Below are 25,636 nucleotides of genomic sequence, written 5' to 3' on the forward strand. Positions count from 1 at the left end.
AAGATATGGGTCTTAAAAATTGAGTTATACGCATTAATTGATCTATTGCAATCGTTAAGCTATAATGCTTATTAAAGTCAAAGTATACTGTTGATTTATTCATGAAAATCTTCTTAACAATGTGTTTTAAATGATATTACAGTCTCTTACAGGCCGAGAACTTGAATTTGATATGGGCGCAACTGATAAAGTTTGTATCCAACTAATTTTTTGTTGTAGCAATATATTTCGAATTTTACAGGTTTTCTTGCTTAAGGGAAAGATTGAAGAGAAAATTGGAATTGCCCCAGTTCAGCAAAGATTGTTATTCAATGGACGTCCAATGCAAGATGAAAAAAGCTTTCAAGAACAAAATGTTTCAGCAGGAAGCGTTGTCCATCTCGTTTTGGCATTGAGAGGTGGATTTTAAATTATTTAATTTCGCGGAGCATTTCATTGGGGCACGAATTTTTTACTTTTAATTTTTTTTAACTCCTTTTTCAAATAATTTGCTAAAGTTGTGAAAATAGCATTCATTTTTAATATTTTCATGCTTTCCTTTTTTTAGAATCTGCACAAAAGTGTCAATTTTCAGTCATTTAATTGGGAAATGAACTTTTAAAGAAAATAAGATACGTAAATCAATATGCTTACAAAACTTTTATCATCACATAATACTCTCATTATAATATCTTGATAAATAAAAATCCAACTTATTTCATTAAAAACACGAAAAAATGTCACGATCCGGGATCGAACCGGAGACCTCATGCGTGTGAAGCATATGTGATAACCAACTACACCATCGTGACTTGTCGGTAGTCGGGGTGGAAACCCGAGCCAGGGAGGAAACCCGAGCCAGTGATCTTTTTTCGAATATTTTTCATTTTTTTCATTGATGAACAATTTTAAAAAAACGAAATAATTTCACATTATAATACATGTGAATATGCTGGTATGCATGTGGTTTTCGTGTTTCTTTGTTGAATGTATCTATGGAAAAAAAATTATTTTTGATCAAAAAATTTTTTCAGTGAAAATTTTTACTAATTTTGAAGAAGAAAAAATTTCACATTTTGTCATCATTTTTGTATATTACACACACATACAATTCATTTACGCGTGTTTTCAATTTTCTTCAGTGGCTGAATGAGAAATAAAAAATTTTCTGTGTAATAAATTCGAATTTTCACACAGCCACTGAAGAAAATTGAAAACACGCGTAAATGAATTGTATGTGTGTGTAATATACAAAAATGATGACAAAATGTGAAATTTTTTCTTCTTCAAAATTAGTAAAAATTTTCACTGAAAAAATTTTTTGATCAAAAATAATTTTTTTTCCATAGATACATTCAACAAAGAAACACGAAAACCACATGCATACCAGCATATTCACATGTATTATAATGTGAAATTATTTCGTTTTTTTAAAATTGTTCATCAATGAAAAAAATGAAAAATATTCGAAAAAAGATCACTGGCTCGGGTTTCCTCCCTGGCTCGGGTTTCCACCCCGACTAGGATAGAAGTTTTGTATTAACTTGTTAAATCATCCACTGTATTATCTGAATATTGTTTTATATTGTGAAACAATAATATTCTTTTGTGTAATAATTGCATTCATTCCATTTATGATTTGCGTTAAAATATGAAATTTTTAGTTGTAAATTATGTAGAGTATAATATTTTCAGATTGAACGCTTTTGTACATAATTCGAAGAAAACTTGAAGAATAGCCATCAGATTTTTTTTGATCAATTTTTCAATTCAAATATCTAATCATTGCATTGAATGATTCATTGGCCTCAGTAAAAGAAAGAGTTTGATGTCTGCTGAAGCTGCTGGTGGTTCTGGAACTGACGAATTGTGTGAGTGATGTACAAATGTGCATTGGAAGATGGAAAGTATGTTGGAAATGATTTGATGATGTTGTAGAAGACATGGGAAACATGGTTTCCATTCGTTCGCAAGGACAATTGAGAAGAAGGAAAGAAGAAGGAGAAGATTATGATGATGATGATGATGATGAGGCAGTGGAAATGATAGAACCATCCTTATTGGCATGTCTGAAGGTGAAGTCGAACCAAACGAAAAGGAGTCTGCAGTGTTTTCAGAAGAAGACTCTGTAAAAGAAGTTTTACCAACATTTATAGCACTGCCAGCCAGGCATTTGGTGTGTCCAAACATAAACATGAACATTGTCAACATCAATTGAAGTGACTGTGTTTCTTCTGCAATTAGCGCTCAATTATATGAAATGATGTTGAAGCAGAGAAATCTTTGTTTAAAGATGAATTTCCACAACGTTTTCCTGTCTGTTCAGCTGAAGATGGAATTATGAGTTGCTTCTTCGCATTCCTTGCCTTGTCAACTGGTTTGAGCTGGAATAACATGCAAAAAGAAAAAATGCTCTTCAAAAGTGCAGTCGTTTTGACTCTGAAGCAAGTAGCTTTTAAATGGAATGCATTAGGCTTTACAGGTAGAAATCAGCTTTCCCTTCCTCTTCTTCCATCTTTTCTCTATTTTTTATTTCATTAATTTTTGTTTGTATGTGAAATTCATATAAATCTTGTTTCAATGCTCTTTCGCTCGCTTTTGTCTGCATTTCCCGAAAGGAACAGAATATCACTTTATGCGAGAAATGAGTTGTCACTCTTGTTGAAATAATTGAAAAAGTGGACATAAAGAAAGATGAATTAGGTGAAGATTGTGAAGAAGAAGGAGAAGAAGGAGAAGAAGGAGAAGAAGGAGAAGAAGGAGAAGAAGGAGAAGAAGGAGAAGAAGGAGAAGAAGGAGAAGAAGGAGAAGAAGGAGAAGAAGGAGAAGAAGGAGAAGAAGGAGAAGAAGGAGAAGAAGGAGAAGAAGGAGAAGAAGGAGAAGAAGGAGAAGAAGGAGAAGAAGGAGAAGAAGGAGAAGAAGGAGAAGATGAAGGTGAAGAAGGTGAATACAAAAACGATGAATTGTGATACCGTATCCAAAAGTGAAGTTTCGAAGGGTTCTTCAAAACACACTGAAATTTGTGAGAATGTAATGGAAAGTGCGATGCAGCAAACAAACGGAAAAGAAAAAGAAGAAGAAGAAAAGAAAAAGAAAAAGAAAAAGAAAAAGAAAAAGAAGATGAGTTGGCTGGTAAAATGTTGTTGATGTTGCGTAAGTGAAAGTGAATGTGAAGGATTGTGTGAGTGTGAGTGAGGTTGAAGCAGAAGCATACGATGTTAATGAGAAGACCGACTAAATTGAACGAAGAATCCATAATTTTGGTTGAATATGCTTCGTGATAGTAAAAAAATGTTGCTTCAGAACAAAATCTCTTTCTCTTCTCTCTTCTCTCTTCTCTCTTCTCTATTCTCCTCTAATTTTCCTTTTTGTTTGTTCGTTTGTTTGTTTGTTCGTTCGTTCGTTTGCTGCCATCTTCCTCTTCTAAAACCCTATTTTCATTCTGTCTCATTCCGTTTTTTTTTTTTTTTTCGCTTTTCTGAGAGCCTGACAGAAGGAATGGAGTCGAAAAGAACATTCGCTTTACAAATGCACAAATAATACAGATGAGCCTTCTGATGGAATGTCATTTTCCGTAATGCTCGAAAAATATGGCATCAATTCATGAAAGCTTGTGGTGATATCTTCGTATCCTTCTTCTTCTATCTTATCAAACGCTTTCCTTTTGGTTGCCTTTCTTTTCGCCTCGTCAGCTTCATCTTCCTCCCCTTCTTCCAATCGCCATGAAATCGCAATAAAAAATGACAAGCATTCACAAGTTGCTTTGTCGTTCAACGTTGGCTGCTGAATCTCTTCCAAAATTACACCAACTGCTTCATTCTCCAGCAAGCCATCAATTTTCAATGCTCTGCTTATCGCTGCATTTCTCAATGAATAAATGCACTGATTGCGAATTTCCCTGTGATTATCCTTTGCTACTCGAAACACTTGAACAATGCTCCTGATGAGCTTAGCATATTCTTTACTTCTCAATCTGCATGATTCAATGTAAGGATTAAGTTTTTGGATCCATCTCTCTGATATATTTACATATTTCGTTTCTTCTCTGCTCATTTCCTCTTCTTTCTTCTTCCAATCCACACATTTCATCAGATCTTCTAGTTCTCTTGTCGCCTCTCTCGCAAAATGTAGCTCATTCTCAATTACACTTTCCAAATCTTCATTGAAGAAAAATCGGTTTATGAAAAATCGCCAAGCCGATAGATATGCAAGATGAGTGAGATTTCGGTGTTTCTGATGATTCCTGACAATCTCTGTAATTTCATTCAAATATTGTTTTCTTTCAATTTCCTATTTTTCAATTTGCAAATTATTCAATGAGCCAAACAAAGCAACTTAATAAATCAAGGAATAAATTAATCAAACTTTCCATATACCAATGTTGCTCAAAGCCAGCAAAGCCATTTCCACTTCTTTTTGAACTTCTTCGCTTTCCTCTTTATTCAACGCAGCTTTCAGGAGACATAGCACGCAGATTGAACGCAATTCTGGTGGGATGTTGTAACTTAGTGAAATATAGCATTTACAAAGATCAACAAATATTTTTTCATTCTTTTCTTCTTTTTTGTGTTCTTCTTCAATAATTATCTCCCCAACCTTTTTCTTCAAGGAAGAATTTTCAAAACAATTAATACATGCACATTTCAGCACATTGAAATATCCAACATGTTTCAACATCAAAATTGAATCTTTCAAATATATTTTCCTTTCTTCAATCATTCTGCATATTTTGTCGAATAGCTCTGTCGTGAAGACAGATTTGAATTCCTTTTCATCCATCTCTTCCATTGCTTCATTCATTTCAAGGATTTTCTGTTTCTGTTCTTCCTTATTACAGCGTTCAAGGTCAGAAAACAATTCTTTAATAAAAAAATAATAGAAAAAATAGCAATAAATAAGAATTCAAACATAACCATATCTGCAAACCTGTGAACTTTTTTGTGTTGACTGTCTCCTATGTTTTTGAAAAAGCATTGCAGGCAGAAAACAGCAACATTTTTGCCATTCACATTGAAAGTTCATATATTTGGATAGAAGAAAACAAACGAATAAAAAATCACAAAATAATCACAAAAATCTATGAATTCACGCCATATTTCTGTATACAAGCACTTTGAGAAGGTTCTATAAAGAAAAGAAACGTTTTATTTCTTTGTTGGTTTGTTGTTATGGATGTTCTGATCGAATTGTAGTATTTGAACTGAAAAATCGATTGGCAAAATGAGAAATGTGTGAATAAATATTAACTACGGAAGTAGAGATATTATTTCATGAGGTTGCAGAAGACAATTTTGGCAATGCATTGATTTTGAAATTCCATCTGATAATTTTTGAAATTAGGTGGCCAAGGTAACACAACGATTTCATTATTGAATTCAAACAAATTAATAGTTACACTTTATAATGTTCTATTTATTTTCAAGATATTTCCATCTATCGTCTTCTCAAAGTCAGCAATTTGATAAATTATACAAATGCGGAAGTCTTTAATCATTCAGAGCAGTATTTTGTGTTTGGAAAGAAAGCATGTGAGGCAACCGTTCATGTGGCAGGCATTCGAAGGTATTTGAGCCTGTTCAATCTTAATGAAACTTGTAACTCCTTGAGATACTGTGGAAGAGTTTGAAAAGAAGAATTGGATTTCACTTTTTGTAGAAATGTGGAAATTAATCCATTTTGGTGAAGAATGGATGAACATCAATTCTGCTTGAATGTCTGTTGAAATCGAATTAATAAAGAAAAATATTGGATTTGATTCAGTATTATTGGAGAAAACGGACATTGCAGACACAAAAAAATTATTGAAAAATGATCGATAAATTTGTTTTGAAGGTTTGCTATGTTTTTATATTTTTTTAGAATTTTTTCTATTGATTTTCTGATGCAGGCCGTCAAAAAGCGAGGGATTGGATAGCTTTGAAGAAAAAGAAGAAAAGAAGGGAAGAAAAAGGCAAAAAATACAAAGATTGATGGAATAAAAGATATAACAGTGAATTTGATCTCTGGTTTTCTGGCAAAAAGTTATTTTTGAGGAAAGATGATTTGAATGAAAGAAGAGAAGTGAAAAAGTTGTGTTACGAATGAAAAAGAAACAGAAAAGATGGAAAATCACATGACCCCAGTTTTTTATGGAAAGGAGAGGATTGAGTTGAATGAGCGAGGAATTTGTAGGATCTAGTTTTATAGAAGAATATTCATGATTAAAAAAGAGGAAGCTTGATGGAGATTAATTTAGAAAACTTTTCTGTTGCATTTATTGTCATTTTTCTTCGCAATTCCAAACCTCCAATTATTTCATTCAATTCATTGTCGTAGTCTTCTTCTTCTTCTTATGTATCTACAATGTTTCACACAATAACAACAACTTCTTCTTCTTCCGATTGAATTTCTTCATATTCTGCATCACCATCGAGATTATTTGAGAGAAGAAATGGAAATGAAGAATCTTGCTTGAGCAATGATGTTTTATACAGAAGATGAAAATGAATATTTTTACGAAAGGGAAGTAAAGGCAGGCAAGAAAACTCGCATTAAGCTTGTGAAAGTTTCTTTCATCTGGAATTGGAGCTTTGCAAACTCCAGATATCGAGGATAGAATGACAAACATTTTATGGAATCTATCTGATACATCATGGCTTCTGCGGGATTTTTGTTTGAATCAACAGAATGAGCAGATAACAGCAATTACCACATTCTCCATTTTTGAAATGAACTTTTCATATGCCTCTCATTTAATACATCTGATGTTCGACCAGAACGATAATTCATTCAAAATTAGCATCGCTTCTTCATCTTCTAATTTCATCTCAACTTTTGAAGAAACCCTATTCCATCTTTTCCCATTGCTCGAGAACGGCGAGCTTTCGCGACTGGTTGATCTTTCTGATCAGAATATGGATGTTGTGTATGTGTCGTAGGTGGAGCTGTTGCCTGATACGAAAGCCTGCCTCAAAAAGCTTCTTGTGTCCAGGGGTAGCACAGAAGTAGTCTCTTCGTTCAGAGCCTTTGTCTTCTTCGCCTTCATCAACTGGAGCACACTCCGGTCTGCTTCGTCATTCCGGAGGCGGAGAAGAGAAGAGAAGAAGGCAGCAGGATATTAAAAGCCATCATCATCATCATCTTCTTCTTCTTCTTTTGCTTCCAACAGCCTTTTTTGGCTATTTTTTCGAATTCGTCTTCTTCCTTTTTTGGAATGCAGAATGAGATAGAATTGGGTGTGCTTAAACAAAATCCATTCTTTTTTGGCATTGTTGATGAAATATCGTTTTTGAAGGTGATTTTTGGAAAATATTCATGATCTGTGCCAAAGCCCAGATGAATGAAACAAGGGATGGTGGCAACCGATTAAGGAAGTAACATGGAAAAGAAAAGAAATCCACCAATGATTCATCAGTCCAACCAAAAAAGAAAGACAGGTTACTTCATGGAACATTGAATGAAACTCTTTCTTTTTCTTCATTGAGTTTCTATTAAGTGATTCATCAACATGCTAATATTGCACAACTGTTTTCCTTGTGGAAACAATAAGATCACTTTTGTTTGTGGGGCATTCAAAGTAGAGGGCAGATGGTGTATATTAGATGCCATTTGCATCTTCTTCTTCATTGTCTTCTTCATTCTTCATTGTGTATTTAATCATTTCAGCAACATCTTCATTTTTACGCCTTAACATTTCATTTATCTGTAGTCACTCAAATGCAAATATCTCATTCTCCATCTTTTTCACAGAGAAATTATCATTTTCCTCGAAATATTCCTTTTTTCCCAATAATTTAGCAACTCATCAATCAACGTAGATGAAAAACATAATTATTTATTTAATTTTATTTTATTATATTTTATTTTATTTTATTTTATTTTATTTTATTTTATTTTATTTTATTTTATTTTATTTTATTTTATTTTATTTTATTTTATTTTATTTTATTTTATTTTATTTTTATTTTATTTTATTTTATTTTATTTTATTTTATTTTATTTTATTTTATTTTATTTTATTTTATTTTATTTTATTTTATTTTATTTTATTTTATTTTATTTTATTTTATTTTATTTTATTTTATTTTATTTTATTTTATTTTATTTTATTTTATTTTATTTTATTATTATTATTATTATTATTATTTTGTCCTTCTCACCTTCTCACTTCCATCATCATCAAGGGAAGAGGATTCATTTCAATTGTGAGCTATTCTTTCATCCACTTTTGAATGGATCTGTTTCATAGACTGTGAATGCTGCAACAACTTTCATTAATTTTTGGAAACAGATTCGTTAAGTATGATTAAGAAAACAAAAGCCTGTAAATTGAATGTTTTTTCAACCAGTTTTGAGAATTTTATTTCTTCGTTTTCATGCCTTGTGTACATTTTATTTTCAAAGTGATTATTAAACAAGGCACATTTGGAGGAGTAACAGAAAGAATGATAGAAAGAGAAAGTGATCTTTTGTCGCTGAGAAGATACAATACATCAGCCATTCACCAAAAGAAAATATCATATTTCTTCAAATTCATTTTCATCTCACAAATCCGCTTTTCGTTCACGGGGTTTTGATTTCTCTTCTTCAATTTTCTGAAGTCATATGAAACTTGGAAAAGCAAGAAAGGAAACTAAAAAAGCACAAAACTGTTCGAAAGACAGACGAGAGGCTGTTGGAGACGATGAATGAATGCGTGCATATGCGTTTCTTTCATGAAATTTTTGAGTGGGTATATCATTTGAGGAAAACATTTGAAGAGAGAAAAAAGATGAAGAAGAAGCAGAAGAAGAAAATGAAGAAATGTTGAATGGATTCTAATTTCATAACAGCCAACATCAGCAACGGACAGCAGTTTCATTGAGTGTTGCAATATGAGAATTTTAAGGCAATTTAAACAACAAATTCTCAAAAACGAAAAAGGTCTTCTTTTCATCAATCAAGTTAATAAAAAATATCTTCAATGAAGAAATCGGAGGAGAATAAGAAGAAACCATATAATCTTCAAAAATACTGCATGAAATGGATTGTTCTTGAAAATGAGCTCAACATGAAAAAAGCTGTTCATTGGAATGGAAACAAAAAGATATAAAATAAAAATAATTGGTTTTGCATTGATTATTAAGATTCCTCAAAAGTACACACCTGCCCTCCGTATCGCAAATACAGAGATTATTCAATCACTGTGCTGTCAATCTCCTTTTTCATTATTTCTCAGTGCTCCTTTCTCCATCATCCTTTATTCCCACATAAATATCCTGCTTTTGATGTTGTCATGCACTTTTTTTCTGATAAAAATATTTGGCATTTTATCTTTCTTTCCAAGTGCTTTCTAATCGTTGACATTCTTCTTTTTCCTCTCATCCATATGCTTTGAAATCGAATCTGCTTTTCCCCTGTTCAGGATGAATACAAAATATATGCAATTCCCATCTGCCGATTGTATCTTGGCATCCAGCACTCTTCTGATATTCTCCTCAGAAAAACATAAGAATGGCCATTCATATAATTTATCAGATTCTTGCACTCTGAGAAGGCCACAGATGGAAACATATTTAAAATGAACAAGAACAATAAAAAATGCAATCATCATAATATCATATATTTTGGAAAATGAATTTCCTTCAAAGATGCATTTCATAAAAATCATCTCGCTCAATTTCAAAATTGATGCATCTCCACCGTTGTTGGTGTTTTCCCAGGAAATAATATTTCTTGTTCCACATGTGATGTTCACTTCCCGTTCCATCATAATATGAATGAACATTCGGTTTGAAAGAAAATAACTCGATCATTTTATCCATAATGAATAAAGAAAAATTGTAAAAACTTTGTTTTTTTCATCATTCATTGTCAAAAACACAAATGCAAAAAATGACGGTATGAACACTCATATTTTAAAGCTTTTTTGAGATTGTATTTGTGATGTGTTTCTTCTATCCAAACATATGAACTTTCAATGTGAATGGCAAAAATGTTGCTGTTTTCTGCCTGCAATGCTTTTTCAAAAACATAGGAGACAGTCAACACAAAAAAGTTCACAGGTTTGCAGATATGGTTATGTTTGAATTCTTATTTATTGCTATTTTTTCTATTATTTTTTTATTAAAGAATTGTTTTCTGACCTTGAACGCTGTAATAAGGAAGAACAGAAACAGAAAATCCTTGAAATGAATGAAGCAATGGAAGAGATGGATGAAAAGGAATTCAAATCTGTCTTCACGACAGAGCTATTCGACAAAATATGCAGAATGATTGAAGAAAGGAAAATATATTTGAAAGATTCAATTTTGATGTTGAAACATGTTGGATATTTCAATGTGCTGAAATGTGCATGTATTAATTGTTTTGAAAATTCTTCCTTGAAGAAAAAGGTTGGGGAGATAATTATTGAAGAAGAACACAAAAAAGAAGAAAAGAATGAAAAAATATTTGTTGATCTTTGTAAATGCTATATTTCACTAAGTTACAACATCCCACCAGAATTGCGTTCAATCTGCGTGCTATGTCTCCTGAAAGCTGCGTTGAATAAAGAGGAAAGCGAAGAAGTTCAAAAAGAAGTGGAAATGACTTTGCTGGCGTTGAGCAATATTACGATGTGGAAGGTCAAATTTATTTTTTTTCATGTTTTTGAATTGGATTTTTTTTTTTATCTTTTTCTTTTTTAGAATATACCAGAAGAATTATTTTTGAGTGAGATCAAAGAGATCATCAAATATCATCAAGATCATCACAATCTGACACGACTTGCTTTCCAATCTGCTTGGCAGTTTTTAACAAGCAGATTACTTTTCATAAAGAAATTGGAAACAGTTATTTTAAATGAGCTTCATTTTGTGGGGGAGGCAAGAAGAGAATTGGAAGAGTCGATAAGACATATTGATTGGAAGGGAAAAGGAGAGGAAAAAGAAAAGAATAGAATTGAAAGGAAAGAAGAAATTCTTTTGGTGAGGTGGCTCCGAATGTTGGGGCGTTTTTTTGTCAAATGCAAATTGTGGAATGAAGAATCTACCGAACTTTTCAGCAGTATTGTTCAGGTATTTGGAGTAGCAAAGGGTAATTACAGTGAAATATGCGAGGAATGCATTCGATCATTTATTGCAGCAGTTAAAAATAGAGTTGTGATACTTGATTCCTTGCTGAAAATTGGTGCTATTGATGCTGCTTTTGAGGAGATTCCAAAATCAACAATCAAAGTCCAAATGATATATTATTGCTTGAAATTTTTTATTGAAATTTCAAGGCGAATAAAAGAAGAAAAGGAAAGAAAAGATCTGAAAAGGAAGGTGTTTGACAAATTGGAAGAAGAAGGATATGAAGATATCATCATCGGATTGTGCTATTGTATGTATAAATGGGAGTTTGGCTATCTTCATTTGATTAAGAATTGTCCAGATTATTTTGTGTATTTGTAGTTTATCTGATTTCTTTCATTCACTTCATCTTTTTGCATTTCCATTTTATTATTTTTTGTGCAGAACACTCATTCGCTTGAGAAATAAAGGAATTAAGATTTGCAAAAATAGATGAAAGTGTTTTCTCAAAGAATATCAAGTGTTTTCGAGAAAAATGAACATATTTAAAAAAGAATAAAATTAAAAATTAGAAAAAAAAAATCTATCAGAAAATGAATCAATCTTGTTGAATTATTCTCTTGTTATGAAAAAAATATAACAACTTCAAAAAAATTATCAAATATTAGTGAAACTCATTCAATGAAAAATATCTGGACTTTCAAATCTGAATTTTTTAAAGCAATAGAATGGAGGATAAGGAAAATAGGTTGGCCATTTCACAGTTCATCTAATTTTTGAGTTATAAAGTGAAATGCATTTCAATTCCTCATATATTCACAAAATAATCGGAAATATTCAACGACAATGATATCTTAAAAAAATAATTTCTGTTTAAAAAATTCAATCTTTCATAAAAAGTTGCGATTGCATCTTCGTATCCTTCTTCTTCCATCTTTTCAGATATCTCTTTTTTTGTTGATTTTCTTTTCTCTTCTTCCATTTCATCTATCTTCTTTCCTTTCAACCGCTTCGAAATATTCATTAAAAATGTAAATCTTTCTTGTTCTATTTTGTCATTCATTGTTGGTCTCCGCATATCCTCCAAAATTTCATCAATTGCTCCTCCTTTCAACAAGACATCAACTGTCACGGATTCATTTCTCGCTGCTGCTTCGAACAAATGAATGCATTGATCGCAAATTTCTATGTAAATATCACTTGCTATTCGATGCATCTGAGCAATGCAGATCACAAGTCCAGAACATTATTCATTCCACAATTCGCACGAGAAAAAAAAGACCACAATGTTTGAATATGTCTCATTAAAGCAAATTCTTCTTCCGTTTCTTTTCCTCTTTACTCACTTTTAATTCTCTTCCAATCAATATTTTTTATCAGTTCTTCCTGTTCTCTTGCAACTTCTCTTGCAAAATGCAGCTCATTCACAATAACTATTTCCAAGTCTTTGTAGTTAAAAAATCTTTTGTTCAAAAACTCCCAAGCAGACTGATAGGCAAGGCTGGTGAGATTGCGATGTTCATAATGATATTTGATGATTTCCATGATTTCATAAACGTAAAGTTCTTGTGACACTTTCAATAAAAAAGGGAGAAATATCATAAATGAAGCTAAAATATTTCAATGCTATCAAAAATGAAAGGAAATGTTCATGCCACAATCGGCCCAATGTTGCTCAAAGCCAGCAAAGTCATTTCCACTTCTTTTTGAACTTCTTCGCTTTCCTCTTTATTCAACGCAGCTTTCAGGAGACATAGCACGCAGATTGAACGCAATTCTGGTGGGATGTTGTAACTTAGTGAAATATAGCATTTACAAAGATCAACAAATATTTTTTCATTCTTTTCTTCTTTTTTGTGTTCTTCTTCAATAATTATCTCCCCAACCTTTTTCTTCAAGGAAGAATTTTCAAAACAATTAATACATGCACATTTCAGCACATTGAAATATCCAACATGTTTCAACATCAAAATTGAATCTTTCAAATATATTTTCCTTTCTTCAATCATTCTGCATATTTTGTCGAATAGCTCTGTCGTGAAGACAGATTTGAATTCCTTTTCATCCATCTCTTCCATTGCTTCATTCATTTCAAGGATTTTCTGTTTCTGTTCTTCCTTATTACAGCGTTCAAGGTCAGAAAACAATTCTTTAATAAAAAAATAATAGAAAAAATAGCAATAAATAAGAATTCAAACATAACCATATCTGCAAACCTGTGAACTTTTTTGTGTTGACTGTCTCCTATGTTTTTGAAAAAGCATTGCAGGCAGAAAACAGCAACATTTTTGCCATTCACATTGAAAGTTCATATGTTTGGATAGAAGAAAATAAGTGATAAAGTTAAAACTCAAAGCAACCTTACAAATATCAGCATTCGTACCAACATATTAATATTAGACATTTTTCCAGTGATAATTGAGAAAAATTATGCTTAATATTATCGGTTTATTGTTATGGATTCTTTGATCAGGGAATATTTATAACTGAGTTATCAATTTGCAAAACTTAAAATTGGAAAAGAAATGTCAACCTCAGTAATTAAAATGCTGATGAAACAGAACTTATCTGTCAGCCTGTGTTACGCCATGATGATTTTGTCTTTTCATTCGTCAATTCCTTATTTCTATGTCAGAAATTTTGTTTTTTAATTTTGACCATCCGAAATTTTATAAAGGAGCTTTTGAAATTTATAGTCACTTTGGATTTGTTTCATTTTTCCATTTGGGGAAAAATAAGTGACTCCTAGCTTTTTAGTTGAAAAAAAATACACTTTTCATGAACTTTTTTATATCAAAAAACACAATAAAAATGGGTCCATTTTTTGACGTTTATGAAATGTTGGAAATTTTTATGTTTTGACTTCAACGATGCCTATTCAAGGATATGAAAATCAAATTTATTTAGAAATCTGTGAATCTTCAAAAAAAAAAAAAAAATGAAAAGAAAAAAAAGAAAGAAAAGGAAAAAATTGTTTTGTGAAAATAATGATGGATATTTTCAAATACTGTATTTGGTGGTATTATCTCAACAATCGTTGACTGAACATTTTGACAATTGACTCCGTTTTATTCACTCCGTGTTTTCATTATTATGGAACACGCGCAAGCAATATAACCAGCTCCATCGAATGATGAAGATTACATTTTCAAATTGTTATGAAATTGGGAGATTCTAATACCTCCAGTTTTCTCCGAAAAGAAAAAGTGTTTATTACGTTATTCTGCAGAGTAAGATGTTTCATTTCTGTATGTCTGACAAGTTTGTGTTCATACAAGATATGCAGATATCGCATAAAATACCGGACATCGCACAAAATACCGGACAAGATCGTTTGCTCAATAACCACTCAAAGAGAAAATCTGATAATATTCCTCCAAATATATCTCATTAACGCAAACTCATTTGGCATATCAAACTTCCATTTTCATGAAGACTGAATATTGAAAAAATAATTTTTAAAATCTCGGAGAAATTTGATTTTGGGTTTCTTTGAGATTTTAAAAATTATTTTTTAAATATTCAGTCTTCATGAAAATGGAAGTTTGATATGCCAAATGAGTTTGCGTTAATGAGATATATTTGGAGGAATATTATCAGATTTTCTCTTTGAGTGGTTATTGAGAAAACCCCATTGTCCGGTATTTTATGTAATATCTGTTTCATCAGTTCTCCAAGTATCTATTTATTTTTGAGAGAAGTTCTGATTCATCTGCAAAATACGACAAAACATTAATAAATTAGGTTAAAACACAAGATACGACCGGTCACAAAATTGTCATATGTCACAGCTATCATGATACCACATTGTGCACATAAGTTTTTTTTTATGCCTATTGTGTGCGGAAACTGTGAAATATGTTATTTACAATTTTCGTAAAATTCAAAAATCTTTTTCAATTTTGATTGAAACCAATGATTTTTTTCGGGTATTTATTTGTTAGCTTTTTTTATCGCTATTATATTGTTTGGGTTTTATCCAATATCAACTTGTTAGGGTGAAATTCTGTTGCATAAATTGCTCAATTTAATTAAATATAAAAATTATTTATCATTGATCAAAAAATGCTCTATTCAAATTGGGGACAAATTAAATTGAATATGTTCAAAGCATATTTGAATGCATTCTAGAAGAATTTAGATTATTAATCTGTTTATTTTGATTGTCGTTGAATATACAGTTTGTGCAAAAAATACCGGACATCGCAAAAAATACCGGACAAGATCGATATCTCAACAACCGCAAGAAGAAAAATTCTGATAATTTTCCTCAATATACATCTCGTCAACACAAAGTCACGTGCCATACCAGACTTTTAAAATCGCCTCATTCGTACTCAGAGAAAATTATTTTTTATATTTCGGAGAAACTTGAAATCCTATTTCTCCGAAATATTAAAAATAGATTTCTCTGAGTACGAATGAGGCGATTTTAAAAGTCTGGTATGGCACGTGACTTTGTGTTGACGAGATGTATATTGAGGAAAATTATCAGAATTTTTCTTCTTGCGGTTGTTGAGATATCGATCTTGTCCGGTATTTTTTGCGATGTCCGGTATTTTTTGCACAAACTGTAATTGATGAAAAAAATATTTGATCAATACCAATTTACAGGGAAATAACAATTTGATTCATTTGAAAATAAATGTTTCCGCATAAAATAAAGACATAATAACTTAACGAAACAGTTAACAATAACGTTATAATCACCCTCACAAATTTTTATTAACGGTCGTATATTGTGCAATTACCATAAATTACACAGCTTTTAAATTAACCATTAAAAAATGTAAGTTAAGTCGAAATAAGCAAAAAAGGACTGTTGAATTACCATTATTAAAAAATAAAAACAACAAAAAATAATTGCATTTTTTTTAATGTTTTAGTGCAGAACCAGTTATTATAAAGCAAATGCAAATGAAGTTTGATTTTTTTATTGTTTGAGTATCAAAAAGATATACAATGCTTCTCAGCAACATCCATGAAAACTTTTATAAAGTAATAGAAACCCAAAATGAACATCAGTCAAAAATTTCAAGCAACTGGGAAAAGAGTTTATGCGTTGACAAGCATTATTCGAATGAGTCAATACAACACTTTTCTTTTTTTGCGAATTCTAGCGCACAAGCTGAAGCTCAGTATAATTCTGTCGGCTCATCACCATTTTTACTGGATGATTCAGTGGATGAAAGCAGCACATTTAGCAAAAGCGCGATTGCAGAGGCATATAGACCAATGGATATCATTTTACGTAAACACATCAATCCAACAAGAGTTACCCAACGAACAAGTTCAGTACCGATTCAATTCAGTCAAAGTTCTGGGGCAATGGATTCGAGCAAATGCACAGAATCTGTGAAACCTGATTTTATGGATCGAAGCCGTTTTCTGCTTTCTCGATTTGAAGATGAAAAACAAAGAAATTGGTGCTTCACAAGAAATCCAGATACACTTTTTAATAGTCCTGCACTCATTCGAAAGGCAACTACATCTTCGAAACAAGAGAAAATAAACCTTGTAGCACCATTGTCCAATTTTCATACAGATATCTTATCAAGCTGCATGGATATAGAGAGACGACTACAAACAAGAGACAAAGGTTTGTTTTGTTGACTCATAGAACATCTTCATGAAAGAATAAAATGAAAATCTGTTTTGTCTAACTTTGTTAACTGTTTGATATAATTGATATCTTTAAGAGTCAAACATTAATTTTTTCCAGGAAAAAAATACAGCACACTTGGACAAAGGAAAAGATCCGTTACTGATAGACACAGGAGAGGTTACGGATATGAACGTGATACGAATCACAAATGCGATTGGGCAAATAATTTCAGAGAAAAAGGCACTGAAAAAGGCCGAGAAACGGAGCAGGATTTTGAAAAATGACGAGCCAAGAAGGAAAGATGACAATAGGAAAAGAATTGAAATGGGGGAAGAAGCAGATTGCTGTATTTCTGAATCACGAAAAGACGAAGAAGATGAACAAGTTGATGCAAATCTAGCGAATATGCAACCAAAAGAGTCAGCTCCAAACGACTCATTTGGAAGGGCGGCAGAGCCATCGTCGATTATCTTGTCTGACACTTCCTCCCGTTCGTCTTCGTCTTCAACTCTGTCGCTTGACCCTCTTTTGGAAAGCAATTTTATGCACTGGACAAGGGCACAACAAAAGCTGAATGAACTATCGGCAGATTTCGACTTTGAGCTGGACGGAGAAAAAGTATCTGGAATTATGGGATGCGAGAAATTCAGATTGCTGAAGAAGTGGAGAGAAAGCGATGAAAAAGCGAAAAAGAGAGAAGCAAACAGAACAGGAGAAAGTGAAAGTGGTCTGCGCAAAACGAGAAACAAGGAAATTCCTGATGAAGCACTAAGCGGAGGAAGCAAAACGGAGATGGGTGAAGAGAAAGACAGCGATGAGCATAAGTTAATTATGATGAGGAGGCAGAAGAAAAGAATTCGAAGCCAGATTCACGAAGCCATTTCGTTTGCAAAAATATTTGGGATTTGGATTGAGAAAGAATGGGAAGTCGACGAAGAGGAACGAAAAATGTGGGAGAAAGCGAAAAACGAGATGGAAGAGAAAGCAAAGAAGAACGACGTCAATACTGTCAGTGGCAGAAAGAAAGAGACATTAGAAGAATTGAAAAGACGATTGGCCGAAGTAGAAGGGCAAGGCAAAGATGACAATGTTGAATTGGAGGAGTTGAAAGCAACAGCAGCAAGAAAAGAACAGAAGCTGAAGAAGAAAATCGAAGAGCAAAAACTCAGCCATCTGGAAAGGGTTAGGCGAACAAGAATGAAGGAAAAAGAGAAAGAGAGGAAAGGAAAGTCTTCAGAAGGAATTGAATTCAAAGAAGAATCAACTGGAAGGAGAAACAGTGCAGACAAAGAGCTGACTAATAGAGAAGAGAATTCAAATGATTTTTTCCGATACAGTAACTCTTATGCTCCAAGGTTCATAAACCAACATCAATCTTCAGATTTATATATTGTGCCGAATGGAAACATGCAGCCATCATCTAATTCTTTTGCACACAACGAGGATGACGCTTTACCATCATTTGAAGATCTTATCATTTCTACGCAATTCTCCAATGAACCTTTTCAACAAAAAAACATCTTTCAAACGCAAGAAAAACAAGTTGAACCATCTGCCCATTTAAATGATTTTGCGTTGCAAGCTGCTGCTTCGATGCTACAAAATCTGCAGTCAGTTCCATCCACTCAATTTGAGCTTCAATTTGATGATAGTGCCGCTGGAGACACGATTACTCATACATCAGCAGATAATTCTGTTGCATCCACTCCAAAGTCTGGAAGCTTACCAATTGAAGTAAGCATGCTGCTATATTCCAGAAAGCCATTTCTTCCCTCATCGTCAAGAACGACAACAATGCCATTACCACTTGAGCAATTTGTATCGGCTTCTCATAAAGCCACACAACAAAACATGCTTCAACTGAAGACAATTGAAATGCCAAGCCAGTCGTATTTAAAGGAGTTTGATTCTTTTCATTCATGTGAAAGTGAAGAGTGCATGGTGTATACACCAGAGCATCCTGAATGGAGTAACAAAGTGCACTATGTCATTGAAAGCAGCTTGTCTGAAGCTCAAAAGCAAGTAGAAGCCATGCAATCCAGATGTATTCTAGACACTCAAATACTCGACTTCTTAAGCAAGATTGGATGTCCCTCTTTATCCAGACAAACTATTTCTTTTCGAGTCACCAAATCTTCCAATTATTTTCCGAGTGTGTTTGTGTCTTCGTCCAGATTTCTGCCTTTGAGGTCGTTTGGCGAAAGGGACGGGATGATAGAGAAATTCGAGATTCCACTTTCTGTTTCGATGAAGAGAAGGTTCAGCGTTGTTCCTTCTATTGTGCCTCTCAGCCTTGATTATCTGTACAATTTTCATTTGAAGGCAAAGAATTTCAGAAGCGAAAAAGAACAGGACGAAGAATACGAGCCTTTCAACAGCAGCTCATTTATGGACTCGTCTTCTGTATGCTCAGAAAAGCTGCCTATGATTCATAATTACGTGTCCGTGGCTTCGCTTCAGAGGAAGCGTAGTGTTTTTTTGTACTATCGAATAGGGTATCATGCATGGATGGAATGCCAGTTCCATCTGGCAAAGCCAACACTGAAATATCCGTGGGCGTTCGACCGCCATAACATTTTGAAGGGCAACTGCTAACAGAAACGGAATGATTGTGAAAATCATGTGCTATTTGTAAGACGGAATGTGTGATGTTTCAATGCGGTTGGCGAAAATGATAAGTTAATTCATATTCATTTGACAATACTTCTGAGATAGAAAATTTTCCAGCAAAAAAATTATTGCGAAAAATTCAATGCAACTTTTGGAAAAAGTCCAATGAAAAGTGATAATAAAGAAGATGAAATGACAAATGATTAGCAACGAGCGTATTTTTTTTTGGCATTTCTAAAAAGAAGGATGAAAAAACGAAGTGACAGTTGCGCTTGTCTTGCTCAATGTGAATATTGCTTTAGCTTTTGATTCGTAACATTTTCTAATTTGAACAATAAATCAACGCAAAATTTCATTTATTGAACAACTCTTTCAGTTTTTCAATTGATAATTATATTAAATTACATATTTTCATTAATTGTTTTTTTATAGCTATTTTTACTGTTTTGACATTTTGTACTGTTATTCCTCATATGAAATAAGAAGCTAATAAAACGAAAGAAGAAAAGTAATGATTACAACAAAAGAGTTTGTGAATGTTTTTCCCAATCATCATATTTTGATTTTTATAAAAACCAACCAACCAACAAACAAACAAACAAACAAAAAAAAAAAAAAAAAAAAAAAAAAAAAAAAAAAAAAAAAAAAAAAAAAAAAAAATAACCTTATATTCTTATATTCATTTGTTCAAAAAATAATATATAGTACATAATAATTTAAACATATGCTAAATTATAAACAGAATAGATTTTTTCATAAGTTCGATCTATCGTGTAATTTGTTTTATACATGCCCATAAATTGTGATAGTGATATATGAAAAATGATCATCTAAAAATTTGAGGAAGGTTTGTTGAATGACAAATGATTTCAAATGAACAAAGCCAAGTGATTATTGCTTATGAATCTCGTTCTGTTATTCAAGTGTTTACTTGAAAATGGAGAAGAAATTATTACCTACTTTTTCTGATGGCTTTTTTTCCAATAATTTGTTTTCAAAATTTGCAATTTCGTTTCCATTGTTGCGATAACATAATTAATTCATTTTCCTTTTATCGAACTACTTATATATCTTAGCTTCAGAAGTTGCAATTCAGAACTTATTTTCAATTTTTATATTTTTGTGAATTGTGGATTCTTTTTTTTTAAAACAATAGCTAAATGCATTTCAATTAACATTATAACAATGAGAGCCGATTACAAAATATTGAAATTTGTATTTTTTCAAAAATTCGTCAAAAAGATAAATTCACATTTTAAGATCTTCACAAAATGGAAGGATATTTTCATGATCTTTCTTTAATCGAATAAGCTCAATTCTGTTCGAAAGATCATCATTTGTAAGTTTCTGTAATAGCTGTTAGACTAAAAGATAAAGAAAATTATAAAAGGAAAACGAAGAACACCTTAATGCCATCTTTAAAATTTGAATCTGTTAATTTCACATTGTCAAATTCCTTTTTTACATCTTCAAATGCTTTTATAGCAGATGTTAGCTTCAAAAGTCTTTATTTGTAGTAAAGTGAAATTAGACTTAAAATTTCTTTGTAATTGTAAAATCATACCGGTGAAGTTGATTGTTTCTTTTCGTTTCATCAATTAATTCCTTTTCAGTAATGGATGGAGGAGGATGATGAGAATTCATCCATTCTTCGGCGCTATCCTTTTGTTCACTTATATTTTTAATGTCATTTTGAAGAGCTAACTATGAACAGAAATTATGAAATTATAGTATAATAAATTCATATTAAAAAATGTCTCACTTCTTCTGTTTCCAATTGTTGTTTTATTATTTCAATTTCTTTTATTTCTTGTTCTAATTTCTCTGCTTCAGATAAAAGATTTTCTCTTTCAGCGCAAATTCTTTTATAGAATTCATTTGAATCTTCAATAATTTTCTCTTGAAGGATTTTTTCAAGAACTTTTCTTTGTTCAATTGGTTCTGATTTTGAAATTGGTAAAGAAAAAAAAATAATATCTCAAACAATAGAAATTCTTTAAAACTGATGTTGGAATGAATCTGATTTCATTACAGTTATTGGTGACTTTTCTTTTTCGTTCGAAAAATTGCTCAGATTTATCGATGAAGTGAAAGCAAACATGTTTATATTTGATTTTTGATGGGAAATTCATTACTAATTCATAAAAAATCTGAAAAAAGAAAATATATTTCATTTTGATAAAGGATTGATCGTGCATGTTCATCTTCAATTCAACAGTTTTTTCCCTCCATTTTGCTGTTATTGTTAACAAAAATCCTTTTCGTCAAAGGAAACATTTACAGTGAAACAAACAAAATCAAAATTTAACATTAAATATTTCAGACATAGTGCGTGATTTTTCAAAAAAATAATGAAAAACCCTCTCTTTTTTTTGTGGATGTGTATTTTTTGGACGAAAATAACCAATATTTTATACAAATTATTATGAAAATATTCAATTAATGAAATATTATGTAAAAAATAAAAACATACATTTGTACAACATTTTACTTTATTTTGTTTCAATTGTAAAAATTTGTTTGAAATTGAAAATTAACCCATACATAATTTTTTGAAATGGAAGATGAAACAAGTAGTTTGCAGTCATCTTCCGATAAATCAAGACCATATGTTTCAGTAGGTTTCCAAATGAATTTTTTGTTCAGCTCAACACAATTTATTTGATGTGGGATTGTTGTAGAATATTGGAATGAGCGTTATTCATTGAAAAATGAAATATTTGACTTTTATTGCTGCTACCCTACTTTAATATCAACATTTTTGCATAAAAATGTCAACAATGATAGACCTATCCTCGATTTTGGATGCGGCAACTCTCGTATGTTTTTTCGATGACTATTTAAAAAATTAAATGAACTTTTTTTTTTCCTTTTTGTGAAAATATTTGAAATATTATCGAAAATTAAATTAAAAATTTGTTTGAGAATTATTGGAATGCCTTTATATTGATGGATTTCAGAAATTATATGGCTTGGATTTTTCAAATGTTGTTATCCAACAAATGATTGAAAGATATTCCGAAGAATATCCAAATATAAATTGTATAAATACTTTTCATTTTCATTCAACTATTGAAGAATGTGCATTCAAATTTATTTTATCATTTACCAACTTTTTTAAAAGGGAAATGTGGATATCTTTCAACAAGGCCATACCCCAAACGTTTTTTTGAGTGCATTATAGATAAAGGTTTTTATTTTTATAAAGTAACTTTTTTTTTTAATTATGAGCCAAATACTAATGAATAAGGCACAACTGATTCAATACTTTGCGGAAGAAATTGGAGGATTAAATTGTCAAATATTCTCGATTCAGCACATGCCATGCTTTCTAAAACAGGATTTTACCTAATTATTTCCAATCAAGAAGAACAAGCGATGCGATCAAAAATTGAAAGGGCTTCCGAAGGGTTGTGGGACATAACTCATTTTATTCTTCCTCCTGGTGCATCTGATGAGTCCTTCGTGCTGTTAAAACAAAACATTTATTCTTCTTTTTCTTCTCATTCACATTCTTCGTCATGTTCATCATCTTCACATTCATCTTCATCATCTCATTCATCAGCCTCATGCAGATCGGGGGCTTCCGCATTTCAGCCATTTCATTGCCCGTCTCCTGCATACCATGTATACGTGCTTCACAAAGTGCCAAAGAATCTCGATGGAGGAGCAGATGAAGAAGAAGAAGATCATAACAGCGATAGCGATGATGACACAAGCTCATCAGTCTCTGATGAATTGTCGTCTGAACCAGCCCAACCGAATGCTTCTAGCGACACAGCTCAGCTGCTGCTTAGCGGGGAGATTATGACAGACGAAGGAGCTGATGCTGAAAGAGGAGTAGAAGAAGAAGAAGAAGAAGAAGAAGGGGCTGTTGTTGAGCAGGAAGAGCGAGTGCAGAATGTTGAGCAGCTTTTGGGGGAAGCAAACGAAGTTCTGGTGGAGCAGAGAACAGAGAATGAGAGAAGAGAAGCAGATGCGGGTGAGATTTCAGGGGTAGAGAAGGAGAAAGAGAAAGAGAAAGAAAAAGAAAAAGAAAAAGAAAAAGAAAAAGAAAAAGAAAAAGAAAAAGAAAAAGAAAAAGAGAAGAATAATAAAGATAAAAAAAATAAGAAAGATAAAAAGGAGAAAAAGGAAAAGAAGAATAAAGACAAGAAGAAGAAGAAAGGATTCTCGTTTACTGAAGAGGAAGCAGCAGCAGCAACAGAAGAAGGAGAAGAAGCAGAAGATAAAGGCAGAGCCACCACGTCCACTGAAAATAACAATGAAGCCACCAACGAAGACGGTGAAAACGTAACACAATCAGAACAATCACCTCAAAATTCGAATGACAAAGAAAAAACAAGAAACTCGCCAAAATCAAAGAAGAAAGAAAAAACAAAGCGGCTGCGCGAAGCAGAAGAATCTCAACAAAGCAGCACCCGACTGCAGTCTTTAAGCACTCCACCGCCTCCTCCTTTGGATGAGCTGAGCGGAAATGATCCAATGATAATTGGCACAGAGCAATGCACTCCATCTTCATCTCCCCCTCCCCCGCCTCCACCTGCACTCGAACTTCCACTTGCTGTTTCTCCGCCTCAACTGATTCTGCCATCGTCTTCGTTGTCTTCTTTCTCTGCTTCTTTTGAATCTGCCTCATCTTCATTATCATCTTCCTCACCTCATTCTCCTTCACATCAGAGTGAGCTGTTGGATGACACCAATGTTTTGTCTTTGACTGCAACTGTTTCCAGTCAACAGGACGATGAAATACCGTTGCTTTCATCCGCTTCTGCTTCACCTGAGGCAGGCAGATCATCTTCCCCTGCTGTGACAAGCGCTTCTTCTTCTTCTTCTTCCTCCTTCTCCTCCTCCTCCTCTTCCTCTTCCTCTTCTTCTTCTGAACAAATATCAACAGAGCCAGTGAAGACGAAAGGGAAGAAGAAGAAGAAGAAGAAAACAACTTTAGACACACCATTGGAAGTCGAGCAGAAAAGCGAAGAGAGAAAAGAAGTGGCGGATTTCAATGAGATTTCGAGCCAGCCGTCTGTGAGTGCTGTCACTGCAGAAAGCGAGCCAGTTGTTTTTGACTCAACGTTGATGTCGGCTTTTGATCAGACAACAAGCACACTCGAAATACCAACACCTTCTCACACACCACAGCAAAGCTCTGCTTCAACTGGACTGAAGAAGAAGAAGAAAAAGAAAAAGTCTTCAGAAGCTCAACAAATATGATTTTTTTTAAGTTTTTATTTTATTTTATTTTATTTTTTTTTTTGAAAGAAATGTCATTCAAAATATCAAGCTATTTTTTCAATTTTAATTAAAGTGCTTTCATTTCATTTGTATTTAATTAATTATGTATGTTTTTTTTGATGTTATTTTGAAAGTCAAGAATGAAAGAAAAATTTACTGTATGTTTTTCAAATAATATTTGTTGTTAATGCTTCGATTTAAGTAACATTATTTGAAAGTTTTCAAAAAATTTTTCTTTAAATCATTTCCATAATTAACACTTTTTCTTTTAAAACCGGAATTTTTTGATCATCAAAAAAACCAAGTATGATTTTCATTGTAGTTTCAAAGCGTAATTGTTATCTGTTTATTTAATTTTTATTGCTATACGTATTTTTATTATATCCATGATATTACAACGCAACAATCTGCTTATTTCATGCTTTGTTAACATATCGAAAATATCAAGATGCCAGTTACCATCCAAACAAGAAAGGTTCTGAAGAACCCCCTGCTTCACCGCAAGCAAATGGTTTGAATCGCAATTTTCATATTTTGAGTCATTTATTTTCTTCTATACTTTGATATTTGATAATAATAATATCATTTTTTTAATATCAATTTTTTCACAAAAATTTTTGCGCAACCTTGATTAAAAGGTCGTTCATGTGCTCCACCCAGGACAAAAAGCTCTCTCTCGCATTGAGCTCCGTAACAAACTTGCCAAAAACTTCAAAGTTAAGGATCCAGAATGCGTTATCACTTACGGACTGCGCACTGTTTTCGGAGGAGGGAAAACAACTGGATTTGCTCTCATTTATGATAAGAGAGAACACATGAGAAAAATTGAAATCCGTTATCGTAAGATCCGTCATTTGGTGGCAAAGGCTCCAAAGAAGAAGACCGTCAGAAAGGCAAGAAAGGAGAGAAAGAACAAGGATAAGAAGAATAGAGGTGTGAAGAACCAGAAAGAACAAAAGGCTAAGCGTCGCCAGAAGAACCAATAAACATTTCATTTCTTCTTTTAGCTATTTGGATGGTTAAGCGAAGAACATGCTAACTATGCTTTTGCAACTGTTAACTTTTTTAACATTGTTATTAACTTTTAGAAGTGAAATTTAAAATAGCACATATATGAAATTGTTATAATTGGTTTAAAACGAGAAAAAAGCAAAATTATTTTGATCTTACCCTCAAATTATTTGATGAGATATAC

General features: G+C 32.5%; 7 protein-coding genes across 7 annotated transcripts; 5 read left to right on the top strand and 2 right to left on the bottom strand.

Moving 5' to 3' along the window:
• The first annotated feature begins 32 nt into the window (after positions 1-32).
• MONOS_5827 (putative NEDD8 precursor) lies at positions 33-524 on the top strand. The gene is made up of 3 exons (XM_067876008.1): positions 33-82; positions 143-190; positions 242-524. The coding sequence occupies exons 1-3, from the start codon at positions 65-67 to the stop codon at positions 407-409; spliced, it is 234 nt and encodes a 77-aa protein (XP_067731251.1). The 5' UTR covers positions 33-64; the 3' UTR covers positions 410-524.
• Positions 525-3,344: 2,820 nt separating this feature from the next.
• MONOS_17317 (uncharacterized protein) lies at positions 3,345-5,132 on the bottom strand. The gene is made up of 4 exons (XM_067870227.1): positions 5,071-5,132; positions 4,906-4,933; positions 4,345-4,838; positions 3,345-4,269 (listed from the first exon to the last, which is right to left on the bottom strand). Exons 1-4 carry the CDS (start codon positions 5,071-5,073, stop codon positions 3,502-3,504), a joined length of 1,293 nt encoding a protein of 430 aa, XP_067731252.1. The 5' UTR covers positions 5,074-5,132; the 3' UTR covers positions 3,345-3,501.
• Positions 5,133-9,761: 4,629 nt separating this feature from the next.
• Positions 9,762-11,372, top strand: MONOS_17318 (uncharacterized protein; the record flags this gene model as incomplete). The annotated part of the gene is made up of 4 exons (XM_067870228.1): positions 9,762-9,837; positions 9,974-10,001; positions 10,069-10,562; positions 10,626-11,372. Exons 1-4 carry the CDS (start codon positions 9,823-9,825, stop codon positions 11,370-11,372), a joined length of 1,284 nt encoding a protein of 427 aa, XP_067731253.1. The 5' UTR covers positions 9,762-9,822.
• Positions 11,373-15,823: 4,451 nt separating this feature from the next.
• MONOS_10109 (uncharacterized protein) lies at positions 15,824-19,855 on the top strand. Its single transcript, XM_067862523.1, has 3 exons — positions 15,824-15,913; positions 15,965-16,590; positions 16,691-19,855. The coding sequence occupies exons 1-3, from the start codon at positions 15,903-15,905 to the stop codon at positions 19,189-19,191; spliced, it is 3,138 nt and encodes a 1,045-aa protein (XP_067731254.1). The 5' UTR covers positions 15,824-15,902; the 3' UTR covers positions 19,192-19,855.
• A 599-nt stretch (positions 19,856-20,454) lies between these two features.
• MONOS_10110 (uncharacterized protein) lies at positions 20,455-21,748 on the bottom strand (the record flags this gene model as incomplete). The annotated part of the gene is made up of 5 exons (XM_067862525.1): positions 20,455-20,562; positions 20,612-20,711; positions 20,771-20,910; positions 20,969-21,147; positions 21,745-21,748. 5 exons carry the CDS (start codon positions 21,746-21,748, stop codon positions 20,455-20,457), a joined length of 531 nt encoding a protein of 176 aa, XP_067731255.1.
• On the top strand, positions 21,749-24,607 carry MONOS_10111 (putative Methyltransferase-like protein 13 B (METTL13B)). The gene is made up of 5 exons (XM_067862526.1): positions 21,749-21,827; positions 21,888-22,025; positions 22,132-22,248; positions 22,331-22,396; positions 22,457-24,607. Exons 1-5 carry the CDS (start codon positions 21,764-21,766, stop codon positions 24,418-24,420), a joined length of 2,349 nt encoding a protein of 782 aa, XP_067731256.1. The 5' UTR covers positions 21,749-21,763; the 3' UTR covers positions 24,421-24,607.
• Positions 24,608-24,722: 115 nt separating this feature from the next.
• Positions 24,723-25,560, top strand: MONOS_10112 (putative 40S ribosomal protein S24). Its single transcript, XM_067862527.1, has 3 exons — positions 24,723-24,745; positions 24,890-24,952; positions 25,080-25,560. The coding sequence occupies exons 2-3, from the start codon at positions 24,890-24,892 to the stop codon at positions 25,425-25,427; spliced, it is 411 nt and encodes a 136-aa protein (XP_067731257.1). The 5' UTR covers positions 24,723-24,745; the 3' UTR covers positions 25,428-25,560.
• The last annotated feature ends 76 nt before the right edge of the window (positions 25,561-25,636 follow it).

The sequence above is a fragment of the Monocercomonoides exilis genome, assembly GCF_001643675.1.
Source record: "Monocercomonoides exilis strain PA203 chromosome Unknown scaffold12-1864167, whole genome shotgun sequence".
NCBI lineage: Eukaryota > Preaxostyla > Oxymonadida > Polymastigidae > Monocercomonoides > Monocercomonoides exilis.